This window comes from Dreissena polymorpha, chromosome 4 (genome assembly GCF_020536995.1).
Source record: "Dreissena polymorpha isolate Duluth1 chromosome 4, UMN_Dpol_1.0, whole genome shotgun sequence".
Classification (NCBI taxonomy): domain Eukaryota; kingdom Metazoa; phylum Mollusca; class Bivalvia; order Myida; family Dreissenidae; genus Dreissena; species Dreissena polymorpha.
In genome coordinates, this window is record NC_068358.1 from 10,728,423 (window position 1) to 10,756,193 (window position 27,771).

The 27,771-nt window shown below is 35.7% G+C and overlaps 1 protein-coding gene across 1 annotated transcript; it reads left to right on the plus strand.

Annotated features, from left to right (window-relative positions):
* Positions 1 to 141: 141 nt before the first annotated feature.
* On the plus strand, positions 142 to 16,742 carry LOC127878889 (small ubiquitin-related modifier 3-like). The gene is made up of 5 exons (XM_052425416.1): positions 142 to 306; positions 10,345 to 10,473; position 14,432; positions 15,164 to 15,234; positions 15,711 to 16,742. The coding sequence occupies exons 1-5, from the start codon at positions 283 to 285 to the stop codon at positions 15,777 to 15,779; spliced, it is 294 nt and encodes a 97-aa protein (XP_052281376.1). The 5' UTR covers positions 142 to 282; the 3' UTR covers positions 15,780 to 16,742.
* The last annotated feature ends 11,029 nt before the right edge of the window (positions 16,743 to 27,771 follow it).

Consider the following 27,771-nt stretch of genomic DNA (forward strand, 5'->3'; position numbering starts at 1 on the left):
CACTCACTCGCTCAGTAATGAGTATTTGAAAACTATATTATTATGTTATAAACATCGCACATTTTTAACAGAAAAATAATATCATAATATTATAAAACATTCAAATAACATATGTTTAAAAAAATAATGAAAAAGGTTATGGTTTGAAAGGTCACGCGCACGGTTAACCAATCAGAAGATTTCTTTTATAAACACGGTGGTCTTTCTTTGTGCGCCATTTTACAATCATACATCGAACACTCCAAAAATTTGTTCTGCGCGTGGTTTTACTTATCTCTCACAATGTCTGAAGATCAATCTAAAAAGGTATCGATACAGTGTTTTATAAAACAGTGTTTGTGTTCGTATTATTTGAGGGAATTGTCTATTATAATACAGGATTCATAATACCGGCATTTTTCATGTCCGAATACTACTCCACTGAAATCATTTGTTTCGATTTGACGTGAACTTCTGCTTTGTTTCGTTATTTAAAATCAGTTAAAAAGTGTCCATTAATTAAAAATCCTTATTGCTACTCTAAGAGTAGACCTATAAATTATATCTACATATTTGAGCTAGTTGTATTCATAGTTGCTTGCTTTGGGATGGACCGTCTATCCATTGGCACAATGAAACTGAGTGATATGTCTGTATATGACCAAGGGTGTCAATTTTCCAGATTTTGGAAATCCATATTTCAGCCAAGCAGGGTCAATTTTGAAATCAATGACAATCCTATTAAAGCGGGTATATACGATTTTGTCAAATATTTATGAATTTATATAAACTGTGTAAAAAACTTATTATATATATATTTCAATATAAATTAAAATAAAAGTTAAGAAGAACATGTGTCGAAAAATGCGAAATAAGCCAGATATTTAATTCTTAAATTGAAAACGGCTGTACAGCCGAATTCGCCAGCATGTATACCATACATGTACAATGTGCATCTAAACTTACGAGGGGTGTTCCAGAAGTTAGTGGATTTTCGCTATAACTTTCATTTGGTAACATAAATGGACAAAAAATAGCATGTTAAGAATATTTCGTCCATTCCAAATCTACTCTCAAGGTTGGCGCTAAGGAAAAAAAACTTAGTCGCCAAACCTAGGGGGGCATGCCCCACCTGAAAATTTCCTGAGCAAAATTAAGACTATTTTTGTCTGAAATTAGCCCTTTTTTTGCTTGAAAAATTTTCTTCGCTGGTGAGCCACTTGCTGACATTTTGCAGGAGATTTTTTTGTTTACACAGACACCGGTGGCGTAGTGATAATGATACATTACCACCGTATAACAGTTTTCAGTACATGTGGTATTTAGGTTAGAAACCACTTAAACAGCCCTCCCGTCTCGGTAGTAATTATACAACATTTTATGAAATCCAAACAATACTTTTTTTCATTTTTTTTTGTTTTTGAAGAAATGCGTGAGAAATTACTTAGTCAGCATGAGACCGTCATTCCATGTCAAAAACCATGAGACTCACGGCGAAAACGTGAGACTTGACAGGTAGATGTTTCCTATTCTGCATTCACGTCTGCACTATTTTAGACGTCTTCGGATCACGAACCTAACATTTGGTCATTTCCTGAGCTTACATTATTCTGTCCGCTTTCTTTTCTAAAGAATTGTGTTAATTTCTGTTGCTTTGACTTTCCATTTTCGTTAACAGCATCCATTTTTCCCAGAATCTGCAACTCGCTTTCGAAATCGGTCTTTCATGTCGCATAGCTACCGTAAAGGGAAGTTACTCATATCTACTTTTTTAGCCAATCAAAATCGTTGTTTCTTTGGAAATTAGTTTTAAGTGGCTATGTCAATGCCATAACTCTGCCCATCTGATTAAATGACAATTCCGTACTGGTCGATTCGATGACGTTGAATCGTAACATCTAGAGCACAGGCCATTACACGGCACGCTTCAGTGATTATCACGTAAATCTCCAAGTAACCCAAATACTCGAAAAGTCTGGTCGCACTGTAAAGCATGACCACTTAAGACATTAGCCATGTGGATTATCGACCTAGGCCGTCGTCATTATCCCCTGGGGCCTTTCTGGTAAGGGTAATGATTGTGTAATCTTAGCGATGTTTCTGGCGTTTTATACGGTCTGAAAACAGGCATTTAGAGTGTGCATTTGTAAAGCATAGGGTCTTTTTTTTCAATCGCCAATTTCATGAAAATCTTATTTTTAATCGCCAGCCGAGAATTGTAATCGCCAATGGCGATTTTGGCGATCGGTAACGCTAACGTAGACTCTCCAAATATCATGGAAATACATAAAACAATAAATATATATCAGAGATTTAAACATGTGCACAATGCGCACACTGACGCACGTGTAACGTTTCTGTTCAACGTCAATGACGTTATGAAGTTACAGGGGTTTTTTTGGCCCGATTTTATAGCCGAAATTCGGCTATGTTCCCAATCCCAAAAAGTATACTTTTTTCCCAAAATGTGGCAAAAAATTCCCAATTTCAAAAAAAAAAAAAAAAAAAAAATTTTTTTTTTTTTTTTTTAGAAAGAAGTCTTATGTGTATTGTATCTCAATTTTAATTCAATAACATCTAACAAAGTATTATATGATTTTTTTCTTATAATTTGAATGATTATAAAGAGTTAAATCAAATTTAGTATTTCCCTAATCAGTGGACTTTTCGTGTGGAAAAAAAGGCTAATGAATTTATTTTCCCAATTTCATGAAAATGCCGATAAAATTCCCAATTCCAAAGCCATGGGCTATCTTCCCAAAAAGTGGAAAAAAAACCCTGAGTTAACAACTCTAGGTTAGCGTTACCGATCGCCGAAATCGCCATTTGCGATTACAATTCCTAGCTGGCGATTAAAAATAAGATTTTCATGAAATTGGCGATTGAGAAAAAATAGACCCTATGCTTTACAAATGCACACTCTAAATGCCTGTTTTCAGGCCGTATCAATCGCCAGAAACATCGCTAAGATTACACAGATAACATCCTTACCGGAAAGGCCCCAGGGGATAATGACGACCGCCTAGGTCGATAATCCACATGGCTAATGTCTTAATTGGTCAAGCTTTACACTGCGACCAGACTTTTTTAACATTTGGGTTACTTGGCTATTTACGCGATGACTGAATCACTGAAGCGTGCCGTGTATGACCTATGCTATAGATGTTATGATTCAACGTTATCGAATCGACCAGTACGGAATTGTCGTTTAATCAGATGGGCGGAGTTATGGCATTGACATAGCCACTATAAACTAATTTACCAAGACACAACGATTTTGATTGGCTAAAAAAGTAGATAAGAGTTACTTCCCTTTACGGTCGCTATGCGACTTGAAAGACCGATTTAGAAAGTGAGTTGCAGATTCTGGGAAAAATGGATGCTGCGAGCGAAAATGGAAAGTCGAAGCAACAGAAATTAACACAATTCTTTAGAAAAGAAAGCGGACAGAATAATGTAAACTCAGGAAATGACCAAATGTTAGGTTCGCGATCGGAGGACGTCTAAAATAGTGCAGACGTGAATGCAGAATCAGAAACGTCTATACCTGTCAAGGTTCACGGTTTCGTCGTGAGTCTCACGGTTTTTGACGTGCAATGGCGGTCTCATGCTGACTTAGTAATTTCTAACGCATTTCTTCAAAAACAAAAAAAATGTTTGGATTTTATAAAATGTCGTATAATTACTTCCGAGACGGGCGGGCTGCTTTAGTGGTTTAAAACCTAAATACCACATGTACCGAAAACTGTTTAACGGTGTTAGTGTATCATTATCACTACGCCACTGGTGTCTATGTAAACAAATAAATTGGCTGCAAAATGTCAGCAAGTGGCTCACCAGCAAAGAAAACTTTTCAAGCAAAAAGAGCTAATTTCAGAAACAAATAGTCTTAATTTTGCTCAGAAAATAGCCCCAAAACGCACCACAGACAATCTAGGATCAAAAAAAAATCCGGGGGGGGGGGGGGGCATGCCGCCGGACCCCCCTAGATTTGGCGACTAAGTTTTTTTCCTTAGCGCCAACCTAGACAACTGTCAAATCTTTTCCACATAATCACCTCCAGGGCCCTCACACTACTTTGGGGGAAGGGGTCCGCAGCCCTTAGGTGGGGGAATTTTCGCGGCGTTTCCCTTTTTGGGGGATTTTTTTACTTATTCTCTCATTATTTCATTTGTACATGTTTGCACTATATTCATTGCATTTTTCATAATTTAGTATGTTTGAAAAGTTTAAATTGAAAAAGAATTGAGATATAATAATCATGAGACACATATTTCTATTAAAAAAAAAAAAAAAAATTTTTTTTTTTTTTTTTAAGGGGAATTTTTCTCCCCAAAAGGGGAAAAAAGTATACTTTTCAGGTGGGGGACTGCCACCGAAATTCGGCGGCAGATTTGATAGATTGAGGGCCCTGACCTCCAACGCGAATGCACTTTATGTGTCGGGAAATCCACTTGTCAAAAGTGTCTCTATACCAGTCAGCGTCAAAAGACGACACGGTTCGCTTTGCTGCAACTGTAAGTTCCTGTTTACTTGCAAAGCGAATACCGCGCAACTGTGATTTAACTCCCGGGAAGACGCTGAAGTCCATAGGGGCCAAATCCGGGCTGTAAGGAGGACTTAGGCGCTGTAACGTGAAATTTGCCGTATATTCTGTTTATCAATGACATTTAAACCAAATTTAAATTCGCGTAACGCTCATACTCATAATAAAATACACGCGTGCACCGCATGTCGTTACTGAGGTCTCTATGGCAACGCATTTCAAACGCGCTTTATGGAATTCATGCATTTTTAGCTTATATATAAAGTCCGTGATAATTGGTTTGTATCATATGTAAATTTCATTGACTTTTTCCAGCAAACTAATAAGTTATAGCAAAAATCCACGAACTTCTGGAACACCCCTCGTAGTTTAAAGGTTTATAATACAAAGACGAATGCTTCGGTTATTGTAGGAAAATATGTACGTCGCGGGGCGCTAATTTGTCTTTGCTGCATTTTATGAAATTCGGCTTTAATGTATAATTTTTCTTGCCTATTTTGTGTTATTGTAACATATTTTATCAATATATTACAAATAAACACATATAAAAAATCGTATATACCCGCTTTAAAAAACTATGAGGAGGGGGTAGAGGAAAATTTGTTTGAAAGCGCAATCAATTGAGATAAAAATTTATTTATTATCCTCCGCCATAGGCGGAGGGATATTGTTTTGGCGTTGTCCATCCTTCCGTCACTCCGGCACTTTTGTGTCCGTAGCTATATCTTGGAAGTGCTTTGGTGGATTTCAGTGAAACTTGGTATGAGTATATGGATAAGAGGATGATGCATGTCAAATGGCATTGTACACCATTTGTTAATAAGGGAGTTATGGCCCTTTGTATTTAAAAAAAAAAATTTTTTTGTGTCCGGAGCCATATCTTGGAAATGCTTTGGCGGATTTCATTGAAACGTGGTATGAGTTTATATGGATAAGAGGATGATGCATGCCAAATGGCATTGTACACCATTGGATAAAAACAGAGTTATGGCCCTTTGTATCTTGAAAAAATGCTTTTTTTGTGTGTCTGGAGCCATATCTTGGAAGTGCTTTGACGGATTTCTTTGAAAATTTGTATGAGTATATATATATACAGTGCTCCAGCTAGGCCTAAATTGAAGGGCGCCCTGCCCTCCCAAAACTCCGCCCTGCCTTTCCTAGGCCCCCCTTGCCCTTAAAAAAATTTTTTTTTTTTTTTTTTTTACATTAATGATTAATAAATATCTTATTTCAAAACATTGTAATTAATTTATTCCTCATTGTAGACATTATATTTGAATTGTTTAATAATAATGGGAATAATATATTCTAACAATTATTAAAAGATCTAAAATAAATTAAAACGCAAGAGGAAGCATTCCAGAAACGCCCGCGCGCTCCAAAGTGCCCTTTTGACAAAATACTGTGCGTCCAAAGTGCCCTATTGACAAAAAAGCCCCCCTGCCCTTTTTAAATCCTAGGTGGTGCACTGATATATATGGATAAGAGGATGATGAACGTTGGTGTTGTCCATCAGTCCAAAAAACTTTTGTGTCCAGAAGTATATTGGCGGGGGATATCAATTCAACGAATTTGTTTGTTAAAGCTTTGTCTTCGCTCGGTGCCAATTTGCTTGGTATTTCATTAACTCGGCACGGACATAAACGATAACTGAAAGAATATCTTCGTTACTTTTAAGTTTAAAAATTCTTACAAGTCAACGAAACGTTGCACATGGATGCCATCATGAAATATTCTATGTGATGGTTTAGCAAAGTTCAATAGCATAGTGTAAAGCAATATGTTAACCAAATTATATATTGATAACGTATTTGCTAGGTAAATGTTTTTCATTTTTCAGCATTCAAACGATATGCACATTTTATTTTATGTGCAAAACATGTACATATTTCAGATAGAGCATTTGTAGCTGATTTAATTTATTTTTTACGTAAAACGTCCATTATAAACAAACCTATGATAACGAATACACATGCGGTAATGGCTTTGTGCTGACGGTCTGATTTATAATATTTTGCATAGTGCAGGCTGTCAAGCGGTCATACTTTTTCCTACTATTTCCTACTTTTTCATCAGGATCCTACTTTTTCCTATTTTTTTACCAAATCTTCTTACTATTCCTACTTTTTCATTTTCAATGGAGAATTTTTTTTTTTTTAAGAGTTAATTTAGTAAACTTGCAGGATGAATGAATCTATGGCATGACTGTATCCCTGTTAATGTGCATTCATCTAGATGAGACCTGACAACCCATGCTGACTGTCTGCTAGCACATCTTCAGGAGCATAAATATTTATTTCTTATGTAACTTTTAAAATTATTGACAAGTTTTTTTTTGAAGTAACAATAGTGCCTTGTTTACTTCCTTAGCATTTGTACACTGCAGACTTCACTACCTTACACAGTTCCCAGTGATGCAAGAGCTGAGGGAACCCATTGTTTATTCCAGTTTTATTTTGTTTCCATTGACAACAATTTGACCAAACCTTATGCATGTTTACACGATATTGCTGTTTGGAATGTAGAGATATAGAGATACATGTATTGTATGAGTGGTTATGTAATATGGAATTTATTACACAAGTTATTGGAAAAAAGATAAAGCTGATGCTTTGCCGAGTTTTCATCATTTACAAATATAATGTAATAAATTCTGTATTACATGACAACGGATATGATGTTCTATTGATATCATAGGTACATCATGTTTAGTAATTAAAGATAAATGCACAGAGCCTAAATGCCCTGATACATTTTTATGCTCCCGGTAGGGTGGCATATTGCAGTTGTACTGTCAGTCCGTTTGTCTGTCTGTCTGTGTGTGTGTGTCCGTCCGAAAACTTTAATATGGGCCATAACTTTTGCAATATTGAAGATAGCAACTTGATATTTGGCATGCATGTGTATCTCATGAAGCTGCACATTTTGAGTGGTGAAAGGTGAAGGTCATCCTTCAAGGTCAAAAGTTAAAAAATACAATCCAAGGGAAGTAATAAGCTTTAAAAAGAAGATAATTTCTAAACCTGCCAAATGATATATTGAAATTTTATTTCAAAGCTGCGCAATAGTGGGCATTGTGTTTCTGACAAACACAATTCTTGTCTAATGATGCCATTGCTAGTGAGGTAACTTCAAGGTGTTAAAGCGAAGTATTAAAATTATTAAACGGCATTATTACACTCCCGCAAAGTCATCAATAATGTAAAAGCCATTATTTGAAACTGGAATAAACAATGTAGTGCAACTGTTTCATTGCCCAATCAATGCTGTCATAAAAGATGTCAGGTGATAAGGTCCTATCTCCAGTTGCATAATCTGCTCTGCAATGACCAGTCATTTTGAATGTAACTTAAGTTATTATAACTGCACCCTATTGTCAATTTAAAGGTTTCACAATGTAGCTGTAGCAGAGCATTTACACTGCTTTATATACTAGTATTAATCTTGTACAACAAGTTGGTGTATCACTAAACAGCGATTTTCCTTGTCCAATTGGGAAAAGTACCCGTACCGGTCCGATTGGGAAAAATTGAGTCGTGAAAACCTCAAAATTGGGAAAAATCGAGTCGTGAAATCCTGAAATTGGGAAAATCGCGTCGTGAAGTTTGGGTCTTATTGAATACATACAGTTCATACTTAATTGAACATACCCATTTAAATAATCATTTGCAGGCATGCCTTAATGACCATTAAGTTATAAAGTTTATATAAATAACAAAATATTATAAAGAACACACCAAATCAATTACTAGTTGTTTTAATCTCTTTTAAAGCAATGTCTCTCTCTTTCATTTTTGTGAAATTTCAACAATCTTTGATGTTTAATCATCACTCAGTTGCTTGCATCCCTCCCTGCACAGCATCATTATTGCTTTCAATGTGTCCTGTGATTGATGGTTCCGATTGGTTTTTTGGCATAATATTTGCTATTATGACTCATTTCAAACTACGATAAGGTTACAAACCGACGTAAAACAGTACGCTGGCTGCCTGGCAAAAGAACCGGAAACAGTAACAACTCTATTGATTGAATGCGCTGAATAATAAAACCCGAAATTAATCGAGCGCGTGGTTACACACAACTATACTATTTTCTTTGTTCGCTCGCCGAAAGTTGGTTTTTTTACGAAACTTTCTATCGTTTTGAGAAAAAATTCGGACGCTGATTGGGATTTTTCCAGATGCCGATTGGGAATTTGGGAATTTTCGCTCGATTGGGAAAGTACCGTTTTGGGAATTTGGGAATTTTCGTTCGATTGGGAAAGTACCGTTTACCGGTACTTTATAAAGAAGGAGGAAAATCGCTGCTAAATAAATTTGGTCTTCTGCTTAAGGATATAACATGCACAATATAATTACCATTTTTATATCGATACACAGAAGACCTCTAACCACTTATTTGATGATACACCAAAATGAACAGCATCTAATTACATGTATACTTCTTTATCAGGGTAGCTTTGCTTGAAACTTAATTATCATAGATACACTATAAGTGCTAAAATTCCTAGTGGGAAAACAAAGTTTAACCCTTCATGGATGGAGAAGTTGGACAACAGTGGAAAAACACTGGGATCATGGTGCGAGAGAGATACCGCAATGAGTTTGCAAGATATTGTACTGTCTGAATGAAGTCCATCTTGTAGTAATTCTGGTGCTAATCAACTTATAAGTCATGCAGATGGATAAAAACACAAGGAAAACATGAAATACATGCATTATAATTCACAAAAGTGTTTGTTTGGAAGTGCCCAAAAGCCAAGCAGCTCTCAGGGTTGTGGGGATAAATCTATCTGTATGCAAGTACATCCATCACACAAGGAACAGGTACAAAAGGCTGAAATCTTCTGGGCCCTTAAGGTAGCTTCAAGTGGGTATCCATACAGAACATGTGATTGCACTCCTGCTCTGTTTCAAGCTATGTTTCCTGGACCTGTGTCTAAAAAATAAGTATTATGTATTCCTACTTTTGAGGGAAAAGTTCCTACTTTTTCCTACTTTTTTCCTACTTTTCTTGCAAAAGTAGTTCCTATTTTTTCCTACTTTTTGAAAAAAGGTCACTTGACAGCCTGCATAGTGCTCACTAGAAATTGCAACTATAAATACTTTAAAATAGAACAATTAGAAACGGTTACAGCCCTACAGGGCTTGACACTTACTTTTTTTGTACCTACTGACTCAAAGGACCACCAGCTTTCCGAAATTACTGGTCCTCCAAGATTTCAAGTGGTCCAACAATTTCTCTGTTATTTTACTTAAATGTCAACTTACTTTCCGGACTATCCACAATGTATTGTGCATTTATAAAAAGAAGAATATACTATCTACTAAACTATCTCAATATCCCTTTCATATTTTCGCTGTACTTCAAGCTTCTCGTCATTAGTTTTAGGTTTTTAGGCGTAGGTTCAACCACCCCCGGAATGAAATTCCACATCTCAAAAACTTGTAATCTTGTAACAGTACAGTAAAGTTTTGCAATAACTTTTTAAATATTCAACATAGCAACTTCATATTTGGCATGCATGTGTATCTCATGGAGTTGCACACTTTGAGTGGTGAAAGGTCATGGTCATCCTTCAAGGTCGAAGGTTAAAAAAAGGCGGCGCATAAGGGGGCATTGTGTTTCTGACAAACACATCTCTTGTTAAGTTTATTAAATATGAAAAATGATTTGTACATGCATTATAAAGTTTTCAGCATAATTGATAAAGTTCCCAATTTAGTTAAAAATGAAGAATCAATTATCATTTCCTATGAATAACTGCAGGTTACAGGAGCAGTTTACTAGTTTTGCTAAATCTTGTCATACCTTTCAGGATGATGTCAAGTCAGAGACTGAACACATAAACTTGAAGGTGACTGGACAGGACGGAAGTGTGGTGCATTTCAAAATTAAGAGAAACACACCCTTGCGAAAACTGATGTCTGCATACTGTGATCGAGCTGTAAGTTTTTCAGGAGCATTCTGAGTAAATAACTGTATTATAACCTGATCATTCAGCTTTTACATGATGTCAATCCAGTTATCTCTATTTAGCTCGGCGTTTTCGAAGAAAACCCGAGGTATTGTCATAGCCAGCTCGGCGTGTCGTCCAATGTCCGCCGTCCGCGTCGTGCTTAAACCTTAACATTGGCTCAAAAATCAAAATGCTTCCACCTACAACTTTAAAACTTCATATGTAGATTCACCTTGATGAGTTCTACACGCCACACCCATTTTGGGGTCACTAGCCTTATGTCAAAGGTCAAGGTCACAGTGACATCTATAAAAATAAAAAATAAATTTGACAAGCTTTCATTTATTATGCCCCCCTTCGAAGAAGAAGGGGTATATTGCTTTGCTCATGTCGGTCGGTCCGTCCACCAGGTGGTTGTCATACGATAACTCAAGAACGCTTGGGCCTAGGATCATGAAACTTCATAGGTACATTGATCATGACTCGCAGATGACCCCTATTGATTTTGAGGTCACTAGGTCAAAGGTAAAGGTCACGGTCACTTGAAATAGTAAAGGTTTTTTTTTAATGATAATTCAAGAATGCATACGCGGCCAACAGGGCACACTGAACAATATTACTGAAGCAACTGGTCTGTAATCCTAAATCTATAATTATCAGTCCAATGAAACATCATCCTTTTAGTAAAAAACAGTGGATCAGTAAAAATATTATCAGAATATGAGATTTTTTGTATATTCAACCAGGTTTTCCGAAGGAAAAAACTGGTTATTAGATTGGCGAATGCGGGCGGGCTGGCGGGCGGGCGGAACAAGCTTGTCCGGGCCATAACTATGTCGTTCATTGTCAGATTTATAAATTATTTGGCACATTTGTTCACCATCATTGGACGGTGTGTCGCGCAAAATAGTTACGTCGATATCTCCAAGGTCAAGGTCACACTTTGAGTTCAAAGGTCAAAAATGGCCATAAATGAGCTTGTCCTGGCCATAACTATGTCATTCATTGTGAGATTTTAAAATCATTTGGCACATTTGTTCACCATCATGGGACGGTGTGTCGCACGAAAGAATCACTTCAATATCTCCAATGTCAAGGTTGCCACGACTAAAAATAGATTTTTTTTAAAAACAAACTTACAAAGGCAGTGCCTTCCCCAGGAATTTGTTCAGGCGCCCCGGGGGTGGGTTCGGGAGGGGTGTCCCCTCCCGACGTTGATTTTTTTTAAATTTAACGTGTTAATTCACGTTATGTGGTGCGTTATAACTCAAAGAAAAACAGCGTCAAAAGACGTCATTTGGTGCGCTATGACTCATCAAAAAAATCCCCCAGTCATTTAAAAATATATTTTTTATATTGTTTAATTGTTTTAAAACTTTTCCGCACAGATAGTAAAATCCCGACTCGAACGATTCCCCAATACATCCGTTTCAACCCGACTCTATTACTGTATACTTACTATTTTTCAAGTTTCTATTTATTACCCGATAATCCCGTTTATTCTGTTTTTATCAATCTCTTTCTGGTAAATATTTACGATAAAAGCTTTCAGTTATTTCTTTAACACAAACCTTGCCATTTTTTAAGTGACTATTTATAGATTTGATGTAATATTGCCTCTGAATATGCGTCAATCCCCTGACCTGTTGTGTGCTTGTTAAAAACGCGCAATACACGCCATTTGTATGCAATAGACGCGACGTTGTACATGCTGCATACTTTTCGCGCTCTTTTAATTGAGAAAAAGATTCGACACAAAATAAATTTGCACTGCTAATTTGAAGCAAAATATTTAACGTTGCGGTAACATTTACATTCGGAAGTGTGTTTCGGATTAAAAACGCGTTAACATCGACTTACGGTAATGGGTTTCGGATTACGAATTTAATTATTCCCATTTGAGATTTCAACAAATATTAACCGTTGCGTTATGCATTCAACGATAATTTGTTTACACACATTACGAGTCAAATAAATGTTTTGACGGAATTATGCATGAAATTCACGTTGTCCACGAGGATCACGGCCGGTTGCCATCATCAGTCTTCTCAACTATCGATTATCGGACGAAACATTTACAAGTGTGCGTAATTAATTCAACGAAAATGTGTTAAAGCGCATTACGTGTCGAATAAATGTCAGAAAAACGAGGTGAATCAGTTCTATAAATGGACATGTTGAAATATACATGTACTGGAATTAAATAAATTATCACATAATTGTAACCGCATAATAATTAATTGTTTACCACTTGCAATTAATTTCTCGTATTAATTATGAGTCAAAGGTAACACTTGTTTACAGTAAAAAGGTGTGATGATGATGCCCGAAACCGTCTTTAATGTTCTGTACTGTACTAATTACCGGTTTTATATAACTCAAATGGTACAACTACTTGCTAATCAAGCTGGGATAAACTCTTACTTCATGACCAACGTCAATAAAAAATAATGGTCGATAGTTAACCCCGCCCTCATAAGCATTCGCGTAACCGATTGGACGATGAACTTCACAGTTTGACGACTGGAAAGTTACCAGATACATACTTGTCAGCATTTAAATGACCGTGTAATGTGGCTAGAATAATCAATACGCGCGTCATGCTATTCTCTTATCAGTGGATTATCCATTACCCCATGTGGTGTTTATGGCGATTACTTGTGAAAGTAGGTACCGAGTGCTCTTTTAAAACAGGGAATATTGATACACTGATAGGGAAACCTTGATTTTTTTGGACAATCTCCACTTTCTTTTACTGAAGAAAACACTGATCGGAAAATTTCAAGCGCCCCGGGTACTCTGATTTCGAAATTCAAGCGCCCCGGCAAGGGGCGCTTAAATGGCCTGGGGAAGACCCTGAAAGGGGGTTAATTTTGTTTGTTCATTTCAAAAGTTCAGTTTGAGTTTTCTCCCTTTATCAGATTTTTTTCCAATGAAAACCTGGTTTTGTGACAATTTTGTCCCTTGTTTGTATATTAAATATTGTGTTAATGTTTAATTTTGTTGATTAATATAAATATAAGCAGGACAGGGGATGTAATACACTACAGGGGAAACAAATGCAATAAGTTTAAATTTATTGTTACAGATTTGCCTCCCTTGTAATATATTTAAATTTTACCAAATGTAAGGCTAACTGCATTTTTGTAATGCATACTACTACTACTACTACTACTATTACTACTACTACTACTACTACTACTGCTGCTGCTGCTGCTACTACTACTACTACTACTTCTACTACTACTACTACTACTACTTCTACTACTACTACTACTACTACTACTACTACTACTACTACTACTACTACTACTTCTACTACTGCTCTACTACTACTACTACTACTACTACTACTACTTCTACTACTACTACTACTACTACTACTACTACTACTACTACTACTATTTCTTCTGCTACCACCACCTACTACTACTACTACTCTATTACTACTACTACTACTACTACTACTACTACTACTACTACTACTACTACTTCTACTACTACTTCTACTACTACTACTACTACTACTACTACTACTACTACTACTACTACTACTATTTCTCCTGCTACCACCACCACCACCACCATTCACAGTGACAAAAAACGTCTTCACACAATGGCTGCTACTACAACTTATAGCCCATATAGGGGGGCATGCATGTTTTACAAACAGCCCTTGTTCAAAACTGCACCTGTAGCCGAGCGTGGCACCCTTTATGCAGTGCTTTTGTTATGCCCCTGGTAGAGGGCATATAGCAGTTGAGCTGCCCGTGTGTCATCCGTCTGAAAACTTTAACATTGGCCATAACTTTTGCAATATTGAAGATAGCAATTTGATATTTGGCATGCATGTGTACATGTATCTCATGGAGCTGCACATTTTGAGTGATGAAAGGTCAAGGTCATCTTTCAAGGTCAAATATATGGCTTCAAAGCGGCGCAGTAGGGTGCATTGTGTTTCTGATTACATTGATTTTTTTTGCTAAAATTTACCGTCGAATTTCAGCTGCTTCCCAATCGCAAAAATCAAAGTTTTTTCCCAAAAAGCTGACAAAAATTTCCCCAAAAAAGCCCAAATTTCCACACACAAAAATTATTTTTTTTAGAAAGAAGTCTCTTATGACTTATGATTTCCTAACTCTAGATCTCCACTGTTTATTTAAACATCCTACAAAATATATAACTTTAATTTAGTCCTTTTTGTCCATAAATAAATCCCAAATTTGCCACTATTATCAATTAAAACAATCCCAATTTGACCAGATTCCGTTTCCCAAAATGGCTAGAAAAAACCCTGAACATGCAATAAAAAACTATTATAATTCTTTTACTTACAATCATATTTATAATGCTAAATGTTTCCCAATTTCATTGTTTATCACACTATTTTTCCCAATTTCATGGTTTATCGCGCTAATTTTCCCAATTCAAATAGCACAGGCTGTAACAAATAAAAGCAAAAAAAAAAATCACTGGACAAACACATCTCTTGTTTATAACTTTTAAGGTGACGTGTTTTAATTATTTTGTGATAATTTCAATTTTAAAGTTGTATGATTTATCTGATAATTTCTTTTCTTTTGTAAGTGAATGTCATTTTAATTGTTGTTATTGTATGTGCCTTTACAATATTTTGGTTTTAAGTTGTCACTCATATTCTCCTTAAATTTTTCTTCAGGGCTTAAAATGGGTGTGGTACGATTCAGATTTGATGGCAATCCAATTAATGAAACAGACACACCACACGGGGTAAGTACCTAGGCCATGATGTTAAACAAATTAATGATCAGTTTTATTTATACATTGTTGGACCTGATTTTGATATTTTCCTGCGGCATCACTGACTTTCATTGTTTTGTTGGTTAAGAAATTCTGTTAACAGCTGATAAATTATTCTATAAAACATAGAGTCAAAGTTTTTTGCATAATTACCAAAAATTTCCATACTGTGAATTTGTACACATTGACTTAGTTTAAAGTTTATTCACTTTAACCCTTTGCATGCTGGGAAATTTGTCGTCTGCTAAAATGTCTTCTGCTGAATTTCTAAAATTAGCATTTTCTTTCATTTTTTTCAAAGAATACTATCAGAATAGCAAACAGTTTGGATCCTGATGAGACGCCACGTTGTGTGGCGTCTCATCTGGATCCAAACTGTTTGCAAAGGCCTTCAAAATTCGGTTCCAGCGCTTAAAGGGTTAAAAATTGGTTCTCTGCTGTTGCAGCTTGATATGGAAGATGGTGACTCAATAGACGTGTTTCAACAACAGACCGGTGGATTAGTGCTATCATGAGCTCGGAACAGATGGGTGGGCAAACAGTGGATAACCAAACAATATTAACAATATGGAACAGTCATACACATTTTGGATCATGTCTGCGAGAGACAGAATTAACACTTACGAAAATATTCTCCCTCATTTTAAATAGTTATTTGGACAGTTTTTATAACTCCGCATATTGCTGATAACCTCACTTTTGTTGTAGGTCTAAAGTATCTCACAATTTGTATGCATTAAAATCAGTGGACAGTGTTTCTTAAAAAGTTGTAATTCACATATTTTATCATGATTGTCCTTATTTCTCTTTTTTTTTCCATTTTTATGCCTGTTGTATATATTTTTGTTCTTTAATACTGGCTTTTTCTGAAGATATGTTTTCACATAATTATTTGATCAGTTAACAACTTTTTGGGATCATTGCTCCAGCTAAGATTTTAAAACGGCGGGTACGCTTATGTCAAAAGAGCATTTAGTGCATAGTGTAATATCATCACTTTGAGTTTGTCATATTTTGAATATAGCATGCGTTGTTTATAAATTAACAGTTTTTAAGATTTAAGATTTTTAAGACATTGTTTCTAGATTGAATAAAACTGTTTTCACTGTAAAAACACTCAGTTAATTTATTTCAACTTGATTAAATTATGTGATCAGATAAAATCAATGGCATTTTCAGGCTTGAAAGGGACCTTGGGACGGCTGGGTGCTGTGTTCTGTAGAAAAGCCTAGCTGGAGCATTGTGTCAAAACCTTTGTTAAGCAAAACATTCTACTTCAAATTGTTTTTATTTTAGGTTCTTATTTGTTGACAATTAAAAAATGTTTCAGAAAGGCAACTGCTTGCTGGCAAGTTGAATAGCCAGCTAAGCAATATTTTATGTGTACACATGTCTATCATCATAATGTCATCTGAACCCATTTTCATTGTAGATAAAGTAGATGTTACATTCTTGCATTAAATGTTTGTAAAAATGTGTTTATGACTTAAATTTCTCCTTCATGAAGGCCTGGGGCTAGATTTAGGGTGCTTGGAAAGAAGTGTAGTGACTAAACTGAAGTAAATGTAAACGGATCCACGCTATTTTGCTGCCAGATAAAGTGTACATGTATACTGATGTTATGAAGTTGAAGGTTTAATATGTTACTCGTGCTTAATATGTCTATCTAGTTTTAAACATTTCACCCTTTAAGCTAAGGTCATTCAATGGTCAATGTCATCATAAAATAGGTCAGTGGGAAGGTCTTGTCCAAAGGGGAGTTATGGACAAAAATAAAGTAAATCCAATCATGAACCACAAAGTTATGGTGAATGTTAAGTAATTTGATGCTTTGACTTTTGAGTTCAAGTGCCAAGGTCATCAAGAAATATGTCCGTGGGAAGGTGTTGATCAAAGAAGAGTTGTGTACAAATATCAAGTGAAAAAATTATTCTGTAGTATGGAAGTTATGGCAAAAGTATAATTTTTCAGACAGACAGTTCAGAAACCATATGCCTGCCTTTGGGGCATAAAAACAATGTATGTTTGAACAAGTTTAAATTAAATATTAGATTTATGGTTGTATTTAACAGACAAACACTTTCAAGAGATGAAGAGGAAGATTCATAAGTAAGGCTAGGTTTGTTTAACTGAAGTGTTAATCGGATGTCAAGCTTCTCATTTATACTCTGGACAAGCAGTATCAAGTGTTGACAAGAGCACTGCCAACGGGTGCAGGACGCTGGAATACAAGTGCTTGACACAGACTAAGTTTCAAATCCAAAAAGAGGAATAGTTTCCTCATGTCAATATAAGAAGGTCATCACATAATCATTCTACAAGAGTGTTGAATTTCAAGTTGAAAGCTTTTAATGATTGAAAAATTGAAGTCGGAAAAGGGGAATAACTCGTACAAAATGGTGAATAGTTGTCTTCTGTTGTCAGTAGATGAAGGTGTTGATATTCTACAAGTGCATAGACTTCGAAGTTGAAAGCTTCGATAGTGTTTGAGAAATTGTAAGTCGGTAATAACAAGGGCTGTTTGTAAAACATGCATGCCCCCCATATGGGCTGTCCATTGTAATGGCAGATATTGTGTGAATACGTTTTTTGTCACTGTGACCTTGACCTTTGACCTAGTGACCTGAAAATCAATAGGGGTCATCTGCGAGTCATGATCAATGTACCTATGAAGTGTCATGATCCTAGGCAAAAGCATTCTTGAGTTATCATCCGGAAACAATTTTACTGTTTCGGGTCACCTTGAACTTTGACCTAGTGACCTGAAAATCAATATGGGTCATCTGCGAGTCATGATCAATGTACCTATGAAGTTTCATGATCCTAGGCGTAAGTGTTCTTGAGTTATCATCCAGAAACCATTTTTACTATTTCGGGTCACTGTGACCTCTGACCTAGTGACCTGAAAATCAATAGGGGTCATTTGCAAGTCATGATCAATCTACCTATCAAGTTTCATGATCCTAGGCCTAAGCGCTCTTGAGTTATCATCCGGAAACCATTTTACTAATACGGGTCACTGTGACCTTTGACCTAGTGACCTCATAATCAATAGGGGTCATCTGCGAGTAATGATCAATCTACCTATCAAGTTTCATGATCCTAGGCCTAAGAGTTCTTGATTTATCATCCGGAAACCATTTTACTATTTCGGGTAACCTTGACCTTTGACCTAGTGACCTCAAAATCAATAGGGGTCATCTGCGAGTCATGATCAATGTACCTATGAAGTTTCATGATCCTAGGCCCAAGCGTTCTTGAGTTATCATCCGGAAACCAGCTGGTGGACGGACAGACCGACCAACATGTGCAAAGCAATATACCTCCTCTTCTTCGAAGGGGGGCATAATAAATGAACAAGTACGTAGATCAATTTAATGAACAGAATGTATCAATAACCTGTAGGACATGGAAGGTTATTGTTTTTAACGTCAAAGCGTAATATAATTTTGCATAATTTAGTATTAACAAATAATCTAGCTTTACAAAATGATTTTAAAATGTTAGAAACAAGAAAAGTGGCATGTATTTCTCCTCCTTTTGTATGAATATTAACATATGTACTCTAAATGTAAAAGGGCTAAATAACAAAGACAAACACACTTAAATTTTCAAATGGTTAGACGAAAAAAAGTCTTTTACAGAAAAATCACATCACACGTACCTTCGCACAAACATTGAAAAGTGCATGGGACAGAGATGTTTATCTTAGCGGACAACATACAAATAAACAAGGCATCACTTTACTGATCAAAAGTAATACAGGAATAACAGTGGATAACTTGAAAGAAATAATGATTGGCAGACAAGCAAGTATAGATATAACAAGCAAATTCGTTGAATTGATATCCCCCGCCAATATGCTGCTGGACACAAAAGTGTTATATTTGACACTCAAAAAAGCATTTGTTTTTTTTAATATAAAAAGGGCCATAACTCCATTATTAACAGATAATGTACGATGCCATTTTGCGTGCATTATTATCTTATCAATATATATACTCATTCCAAGTTTCAATGAAATCCGCCAAAGCACTTTCAAGATATGGCTGCCGACACGCAAACAAATGCATTTTTTCGAGATACAAAGGGCCATAACTCCGTTATTAACAGATGGTGTACAATGCCATTTGGCGTGCATCATCCTCTTATCCATATATATACTCATACCAAGTTTCAATGAAAACCGCTAAAGCTCTTCCAAGATATGGCTCCGGACACAAAAGTACCTATAGTAAAAAGCATTTTTTCAAGATACAAAGGGCCATAACTCTGTTTTTAACAGATGGTGTACGATGCCATTTGGCGTGCATCATCCTGTTATGCATATATATACTCATACCAAGTTTCAATGAAAACCGCCGAAGCACTTCCAAGATATGGCTCCGGACACAAAAGTACCTATAGTAAAAAGCATTTTTTCAAGATACAAAGGGCCATAACTCTGTTTTTAACAGATAGATGGTATACAATGCCATTTGGCGTGCATCATCCTCTTATGCATATATATACTCATACCAAGTTTCAATAAAAACCGCCGAAGCACTTCCAAGATATGGCTTCGGAAACAAAAGTGCCTATAGTAAAAAGCATTTTTTCAAGATACAAAGGGCCATAACTCTGTTAATAACAGATGGTGAACGATGCCATTTGGCGTGCATCATCCTGTTATGCATATATATACACCTAAGTTTCAATGAAATCCGCCAAAGCACTTCCAAGATATGGCTCCGGACACAAAAGTGCCTATAGTAAAAAGCATTTTTTCAAGATACAAAGGGCCATAACTCTGTTTTTAACAGATGGTGTACAATGCCATTTGACGTGCATCATCCTCTTATGCATATATATACTCATACGAAGTTTCAATGAAATCCGCCAAAGCACTTCCAAGATATGGCTCCGGACACAAAAGTGCCGGACGGAAGGACAGCTGGACAGACGGACAACGCCAAAACAATATCCCTCCGCCTCTGGCGGGGGATAATAATACATGAAACACAATTAACATTAATAAACGTTTACGGCCTGAATATAGATGAATCCAAATTTTATGAAACATTACATTCCAATAAAATAAATAACAAAGATAAAAACATTTTAGTTGGAGGTGATTTCAATATTGTTCTTTATGCAAAAATCGGAACATTTTGAATAACATAGTTGAAAACTACAATTTGATGGCATAATACTTCGTGCACGGGCACAGCATGTTGAACACAATGAAAACAATACGAAATACTTTGCAAACAATGAAAAACTTACAAACGAACAAAAAACTATACAGAAACTAGAAGTTGATGGCAAAGACATTACAAATAGAAGTCAAATAATAGAAGAACGCATATTTTTTAAACGATCTATAAACAAAAATGTTGAAAATAACACTCTCTTAAGAAATACACATCATGCTTTAATTGAAGAGGAACACACAATAATTTTATGTGCCTGCACTTCCAGCTTGTTAAGTGAAGAATCAATCGTGTCACATGTTATCTCACATGATGACTCGAATAAACAGCCTCAGACAATGAACAGGAGCAAAATTTAAGTGCACAATTTCGAGTATTGAAAGTCTCATTCTTTAATCAACCATAATCTAATCTAGAAGTAAAAGTGCACTTTTGCCATTCATAGATAAACTTTCAAAAGGACTTTTCGGCACTACAACAATGGATCAGGTCAATTTCCTTGCTGATCACATGAATAAACTAACCATTTATAAGAATGGACAACTGTATGTCAGGTATTAAATATAACATGCTACCAAACAAATTTATTGACTGTGGATTGCAATCAACATCCTCAAATATGCACCAAGTCATTGATTATGTTACAAGTATTCTTATGGATGAAATAAGAGAAACCAGTAGCATACATGGTGAATTAGAAGAATTTAAGTTAGAAGTTCCAGATTTAATCAATGGAAAGACATGTACTCAATGAATGATTTTCTGTTTGCAAGAAATGAATCAAGCTTGTTTGTAACTTTAAAACTTCTAATTTTATAACTGAAAGATCCTTTGCATTTATACAAGGTCGAGTCTTTTCCTGTGCCTATAAATGCTACATCTCATGATCTGTAGATGAAACTCAAATATTAAATCTCCCTGCTTTCTTATTAATAACTAATGAGTGGCTAGACCCAATTAAACTGAATGTGTAGGGTCCAGCCTCAAGTATTGTAAAAATAATTTTGCCTAATTACTTCTTCATGTTGTATATTGGCAATCTTTGCAAATGACAAAATCAAGCAATTATATGCGTAAAATCAGGTATGTTAAAAATGCCATTATACCTACAGCAAAAACAACTATATTTAAAACACTATGAAAACATGTATACATATCCAGGTGACATCAAATTAACAAAACCAATTTTTTTTTTTTTTTGCCCATTAAAAGTTTTTAAGACCTGTTACTTGAAAAAGAACAAGGGCTGTTTGTAAAACATGCATGCCCCCCATATGGGCTGTCAGTTGTAGTGGCAGCCATTGTGTTAAGACGTTTTTTTTCACTGTGGTGGTAGTGGAGGTGGTGATGGTTTCATGATACCAGGCGTAAGCCTTCTTGAGTTATCATCCGGAAACCATTTTCCTATTTCCAGTCAACCATTTTACTGCCTCATTTCACTGTGATCTTTGACCTAGTGACCTGAAAATCAATAAGAGTCATCTGCCAGCCATGATCAATGCCCCTATGAAGTTTAATGATCCCAGGCGTAAGCGTTCTTGAGTTATCATCCGGAAACCATTTTCCTATTTCCAGTCAACCATTTTACTGTTTCAGGTCACTGTAACCTTGACCTTTGACCCATTGACCTGAAAATTAGTAGGGGTCATCTGCTGGTCATGACCAATGTCCCTATTAAGTTTCATGATCCTAGGCTTAAGCATTCTTGAGCTATCATCCGGAAACCATTTTACTGTTCCGAGTCACTGTGCCCTTGACCTTTGACCTAGTGCCCTGAAAATCAATAGGGGTCATCTGCCAGTCATGATCAATGTACCTATGAAGTTTCATGATCCTAAGCGTAAGCATTATTGGGTTATCATTCTGAAACCATTTTACTGTTTCGAGTCACTGTGACATTGACCTTTGACCTAGTGACCTGAAAATCAATAGGGTTCATCTGCTAGTCATGATCAATGTTCAAATGAAGTTTCATGATCCTAGGCCTAAGCATTCTTGACTTATCATCCGGAAACCATTTTTCTATTTGGAGTCACTGTGACCTTGACCTTTGACCAAGTGACCTGAAAATCAATAGGCGTCATCTGCCAGTCATGATCAATGTACCTGTGAATTTTCATGATCCTAGATCTAAGCGTTCTTGAGTTATCATCCGAAAACCATCTGGTGGACGGACCGACCGACGGACCAACCGACATGTGCAAAACAATATACCCCCTCTTCTTTGAAGGGGGGCATACAAATTAACAAACAAGTGATGTCATCATCCTTCGAAAACGAGAAAAATTGCCATATGTAGTCACGATTCTTTTTTTAAATAAATTGTCAAACAAGAGCTGTCACCATCGAATGACATATGCCCCCAATAAACGGTTTGATAGAAGTTATAGCATTTTTCGAAACCTAAACGCAGATTTTGAAACCTAAACGCAGACCATAAGTTCAAGGTCAAGGTCAAAGGGGTCAAAATTTGTGTGCTTATGGAAAGGCCTTGCCCATATACACATGCATACGAAATATGAAGGCTGTATCTCAAGGGACATAGAAGTTATGAGCATTTTTCGAAACCTCACACAAAGTGTGACGGAAAGACGGACAGTCCGATCACTATATGCCCCTTTTTCTTCAAAAAGGGGGCATAAAAAACATAGCAAAAGGAAATTACTATCTTCGAACATAGAAATCATCTACAATGTATGCTTGAATGAAAAATAAAGAAAACAAGCGCGTCAGAGGACAGCGCGCTCGACTATTCGAGTGCTTGACAGTATAACATAAGACATCATGGGGAAATTAATCAAATTAATCAATAAGGTCAAGGTTATTGTTCAGGTATATTTTCAACAATCTATTGAGTATTTGTAAAGACATGAAACAAACTAATAAGATTTTTTTTCAAGTTTGATAGCAATAGCTTGGGTGGGATGTTTGGATGGTCCTTCAAAAATAAAGTAAATAAACATTTGTTTCTTTTTTTAAACCATGTTTCAAAGAAAAGAAAAAATAATGGGTTGGGTAGGGGGGGGGAGGGTTGAGCAGGGGGTATAATGTGGGGCGTGGTCATTTATTAGAAAGTCTTTCAAAAATATAAAAGGAAAACAAAATTTATTTTTATTTTTTTTTTGGGGGGGGGCTGCAGGGATTCTGAGTTGGGGCTTGGGGTATTGTTTTGTTTGGGTGGAGTCCATTGTAGAATTCAGGTAAGTGTCGTATTGTCAAATTATGAATAAAATCTTATCATACATTAAGAAGTTATGGAAATTTAACTAAAATTTATTCTTGTGACCTTGAGAGTCAAGGCATTCAAAGGTTGAGGTACAATTTAACTTGTCAGGTACAGTACCCTCATGGTATTAAGAAAATATTTGAAGTTTGAAAGCAAAAGCTTTGATACTTTAGAAGTCAAGTAGATCTAAACACAAAATTTAAGAACATATTCAGTTACTTAGACAAAAAAGGGCCATAATTCTTACACAATGCTTGATACAGTTGTCTGCTCTTGTTTATAGATTGGGGTCATGTTGGTTAAACAGTTCGCAAAATATGAAAGCAATATGTCAAGGGATATTGAAAATATATGAGGTGGTACGCAAACTTTAACATAGATTTATCAATAATATGCATATTCTAAATGGAGAAGGGTCATAATTTTACAAAATACTTTATACAGTTGTCTGTTATTGTTTATAGATTGGGGTCATGTTGTTAAAGAATTTTGCACAATATGAAAGCAATAGGTCAAGGGACATTGAAAATATTTGAGGTGGTTTCATTTTCCTCCTGCACAGGTAATCAGCATACATGTACAATGTATCACTGAAATGTTGAAGTTGATATTTGACTAGTACATGTAGTTATATTCAGACAGGTTCCTAAGATCATCAATAAGTTTCAGTCGAACAAAATTATGCACAATTGCAAATTGTGTATGAATAATTTTAACCATTTGTATTTATTAAAATAAAAATATTTGGTCTTTTCTTATCAATTTGGCTTCAATAAGCCTTCTCAAAGTTGTTTCTATAAATTGACAACATTTTCTTAAAGTTATTTAACAAAATAATTTTATACAGATGTCAAATACACGAGCACTTGTATAGGAGTAAGAACTGATATTAGTGTTTCATGAGAAGTGTGAAATGATCCATTATGATATGCGTCATCGTTTTTATTTATTCAAACATTCACGACATAGCATGTCATTACTAGTATTTTATATGATAAACCCCTTTAAACTGGATTAATAAGTAAGTGTAAACACCACATATCCAGTAGGGATAATACATGTATTTGGTATTAACATTTGGATGAAAAATGTATATATATACATTCTTCATCCAAATGTTAATACCAAATACATGTATTATCCCTACTGGATATGAAACTGACTATTAACGTTACATTTTTTTTATTACTTAAAACATTGGTTCTACATTAACAATCACATAAATCAGTGAAATATCTTCTTCGTTTCCATCTTATAAGCCTGTCTGCTATAAAGGAGATAGTTGAAACTTGATGAATGAACGTCCTTCCCGCATGTATTTCCATTTTCTTTAAGTTTACTGTGAAATCATTTATTTTCGCCAGCACGAAATTTCGTCATTTTTATAAAAATGACGTTTTCGTCAGCACTTAAATTCGCCAATACCTGACTTTGAAAAAAAATGCTTCAGTCAATATCCGATTTGTTTGTCGGAAATATATTGCGGTTGCGAAAAGTCGTAGTGGGGAAAGAGGCAGGACACTTGAGAGTCACTTGCAGGAGGTGGGGCCTGTTTGTCACATGTCAATATACTAGTCTTTTGTTATCAGGTGAACAGCAATTGCCCCCATTAGTGTATCATTATTACGATTAGCGGATTAGTGGGACCGAATAACCGTTAACGAGTGTTTGAAACCCGGGTTTGAAACAGTGAAGCCAGTTGCCAATTGGTCTTATTCATTTATTATCATGGCCAACTAATAACAATCTTACCTTTATCGGCGCAAATTAGAGAAGGTGCGAAGTTTTTTGGTTAAAATTAGTGTAAGCAAACTATTTGGTCAGTTTTCAATAAAGTTTCAAGAGTTTTGCATCGTAAATATTTGATCACTTTAAGTACAAAAATCTTCGGAAGTGTAAAATGAACAGTGCATTATGGGAAAGTGGTTTCATAGGGCAAAGTTCAGATTTAATTGTAACAACCAATGGACAAGTGAGTTTAAATTAGATTGAATGCAAAAGGATACAAAGCAATGTTTTATTGCGTCATACTCAGTCATTCGAAACACGTGCTTTCCGGGGATTTCCTGAAAATCGCGCAAAAATAAAAGTGAATTTCTGAAAACAATTTCCCTACGTTTGGATGGAACTAATCGTCATGACAGCTAATTTCTCTTTACCGGTTACGTTTTTAATTGCTACAAGTAACAATTATTTGAAACATGTATCGTAAAACTTGTAAAAGATGTCAATGATTAAAAAGATCGATAGCCCATAAAACGAAGCACAAGCTATTTTTACACCTGTATTGTAGTTAAACACAAACAAACAAACACAAATTAAAATATTTTGTATTTATTTGTAATCAATGCGGATAATGTATATACGGTAAGTATATACATCATCATCTTTTAATTTTGTTCATTGTCTTTGATCCGGATCTTATCCGGTGCGTGGAGGCTGTATAATCTTCTGCAACAACACGGAAAAACACAATACACACAATGGGTAATAAAGTTGATAACAATTAGCGCTTATCATTACAATTCTACCTAAACGAAGTCGACGCAGTCGATACAGCTGTACTGCTTTCGCGTTTTAGAGCAATGTCACGTGTCAGTTAAGTACACTGTGTAATCTACACCATTTTGTGTCAAAACCGGATTTATCTTGATTACGTAACAGACGGAGTCTGTATGAGTGGATTATGTTGGATTTTAGTGCCTCATGCCTTTGGTAATTCAGTCTTAATTTGTTCAAATATGGGACATAATTGTTCGTTAGGATCTTGAATTCGTCAATCGGTCGACTGACGAAATATACGAAAATTAATGCCTGAAGATATATAATGGTTTCACAGTATTTGATCATTGGAACATACAGTGTTGACAAAAAGTAATTAACCGTTCCCGGACCACCAATGTTGTTGATCATTGCTGAAACGATAATAAATATGCAGCATTTTAATTTGAATAACCATAATACATAATTTAGGTTAGTTCTGGCTACCATAACTTTAAATGTCGCTTTTTATGATTTTTGACTGGCGGCGTCGGCGTCCGGTTAAGATTTGCGTTTAGGTCCACTTTTCTCAGAAAGTATCAATGCTATTGCATTAAAACTTGGTACATTTACTTACTATCATTAGGGGGCTGGGTAGGCAAAGTAAGATAACTCTTGCTTGCATTTTGACAGAATTATGTGCCCTTTTTATACTTAGAAAATTGAAAATTTTGGTTAAGTTTTGTGTTTAGGTCCATTTTATTCCTTAAGTATCAAAGCTATTGCTTTCATACTTGCAACATTACTAACTATCATAAGGGGTCTGTGCAGGCAAAGTTATGTAACTCTGACTGGCATTTTGACAGAATTATGTGCCCTTTTTATACTTAGAAAATTGAAAATTTGGTTAAGTTTTGTGTTTAGGTCCACTTTATTCCTACAGTATCAAAGCTATTGCTTTAATACTTGCAACACTTATTAACTATCATAAGGGGACTGTGCAGGCAAAGTTATGTAGTTCTGACTGGCATTTGGACGGAATTATGGGCCCTTTATACTTAGAAAATTGAAAATTTGGTTAAGTTTTGTGTTTTGGTCAACTTTACCCCTAAAGTATCATAGATATTGCTTTCATACTTGGAACACTCGCAAACTATCATAAGGGGACAGTAAAAGGACAAGTTGCATAACTCTGGTTGTCATTTGTACGGAATTATGGCCATTTTTGTGACTTAGTAACTTTGAATTTATGGTTAATTTTTGTGTTTCGATCCACTTTACTTCTAAAGTATCAAGGCTATTGCTTTCAAACTTCAAATACTTTCATGCTATCATGAGGTTACTGTACCTGGCAAGTTGAATTTTACCTTGACCTTTGAATGATCTTGCCTCTCAAGGTCAAATTATTAAATTTTGCTAAAATTGCCAAAACTTCTTTATTTATGATTAGATTTGATTGATACTTTGACAAAACAACTCTTACCTGACATACCACAAAAGACTCCTCCCAAACCATCCCCACGCCCTCCCCCCTCCCCCCCGAATCCCCCCCCCCCCATTTTTTTTAAAGATCATCTCACAAATGACCACCACACCCTCACACTATAC

What these genes read in the sequence shown, in the direction of transcription:
- LOC127878889 (XM_052425416.1), top strand. Translation starts at nt 283, where the DNA reads ATGTCTGAAGATCAATCTAAAAAG. An exon ending in CTGAAGATCAATCTAAAAAG is followed by an intron (nt 307 to 10,344) that starts GTATCGATACAG and finishes CATACCTTTCAG; the next exon opens with GATGATGTCAAGTCAGAGAC. An exon ending in AAACAGACACACCACACGGG is followed by an intron (nt 15,235 to 15,710) that starts GTAAGTACCTAG and finishes CTGCTGTTGCAG; the next exon opens with CTTGATATGGAAGATGGTGA.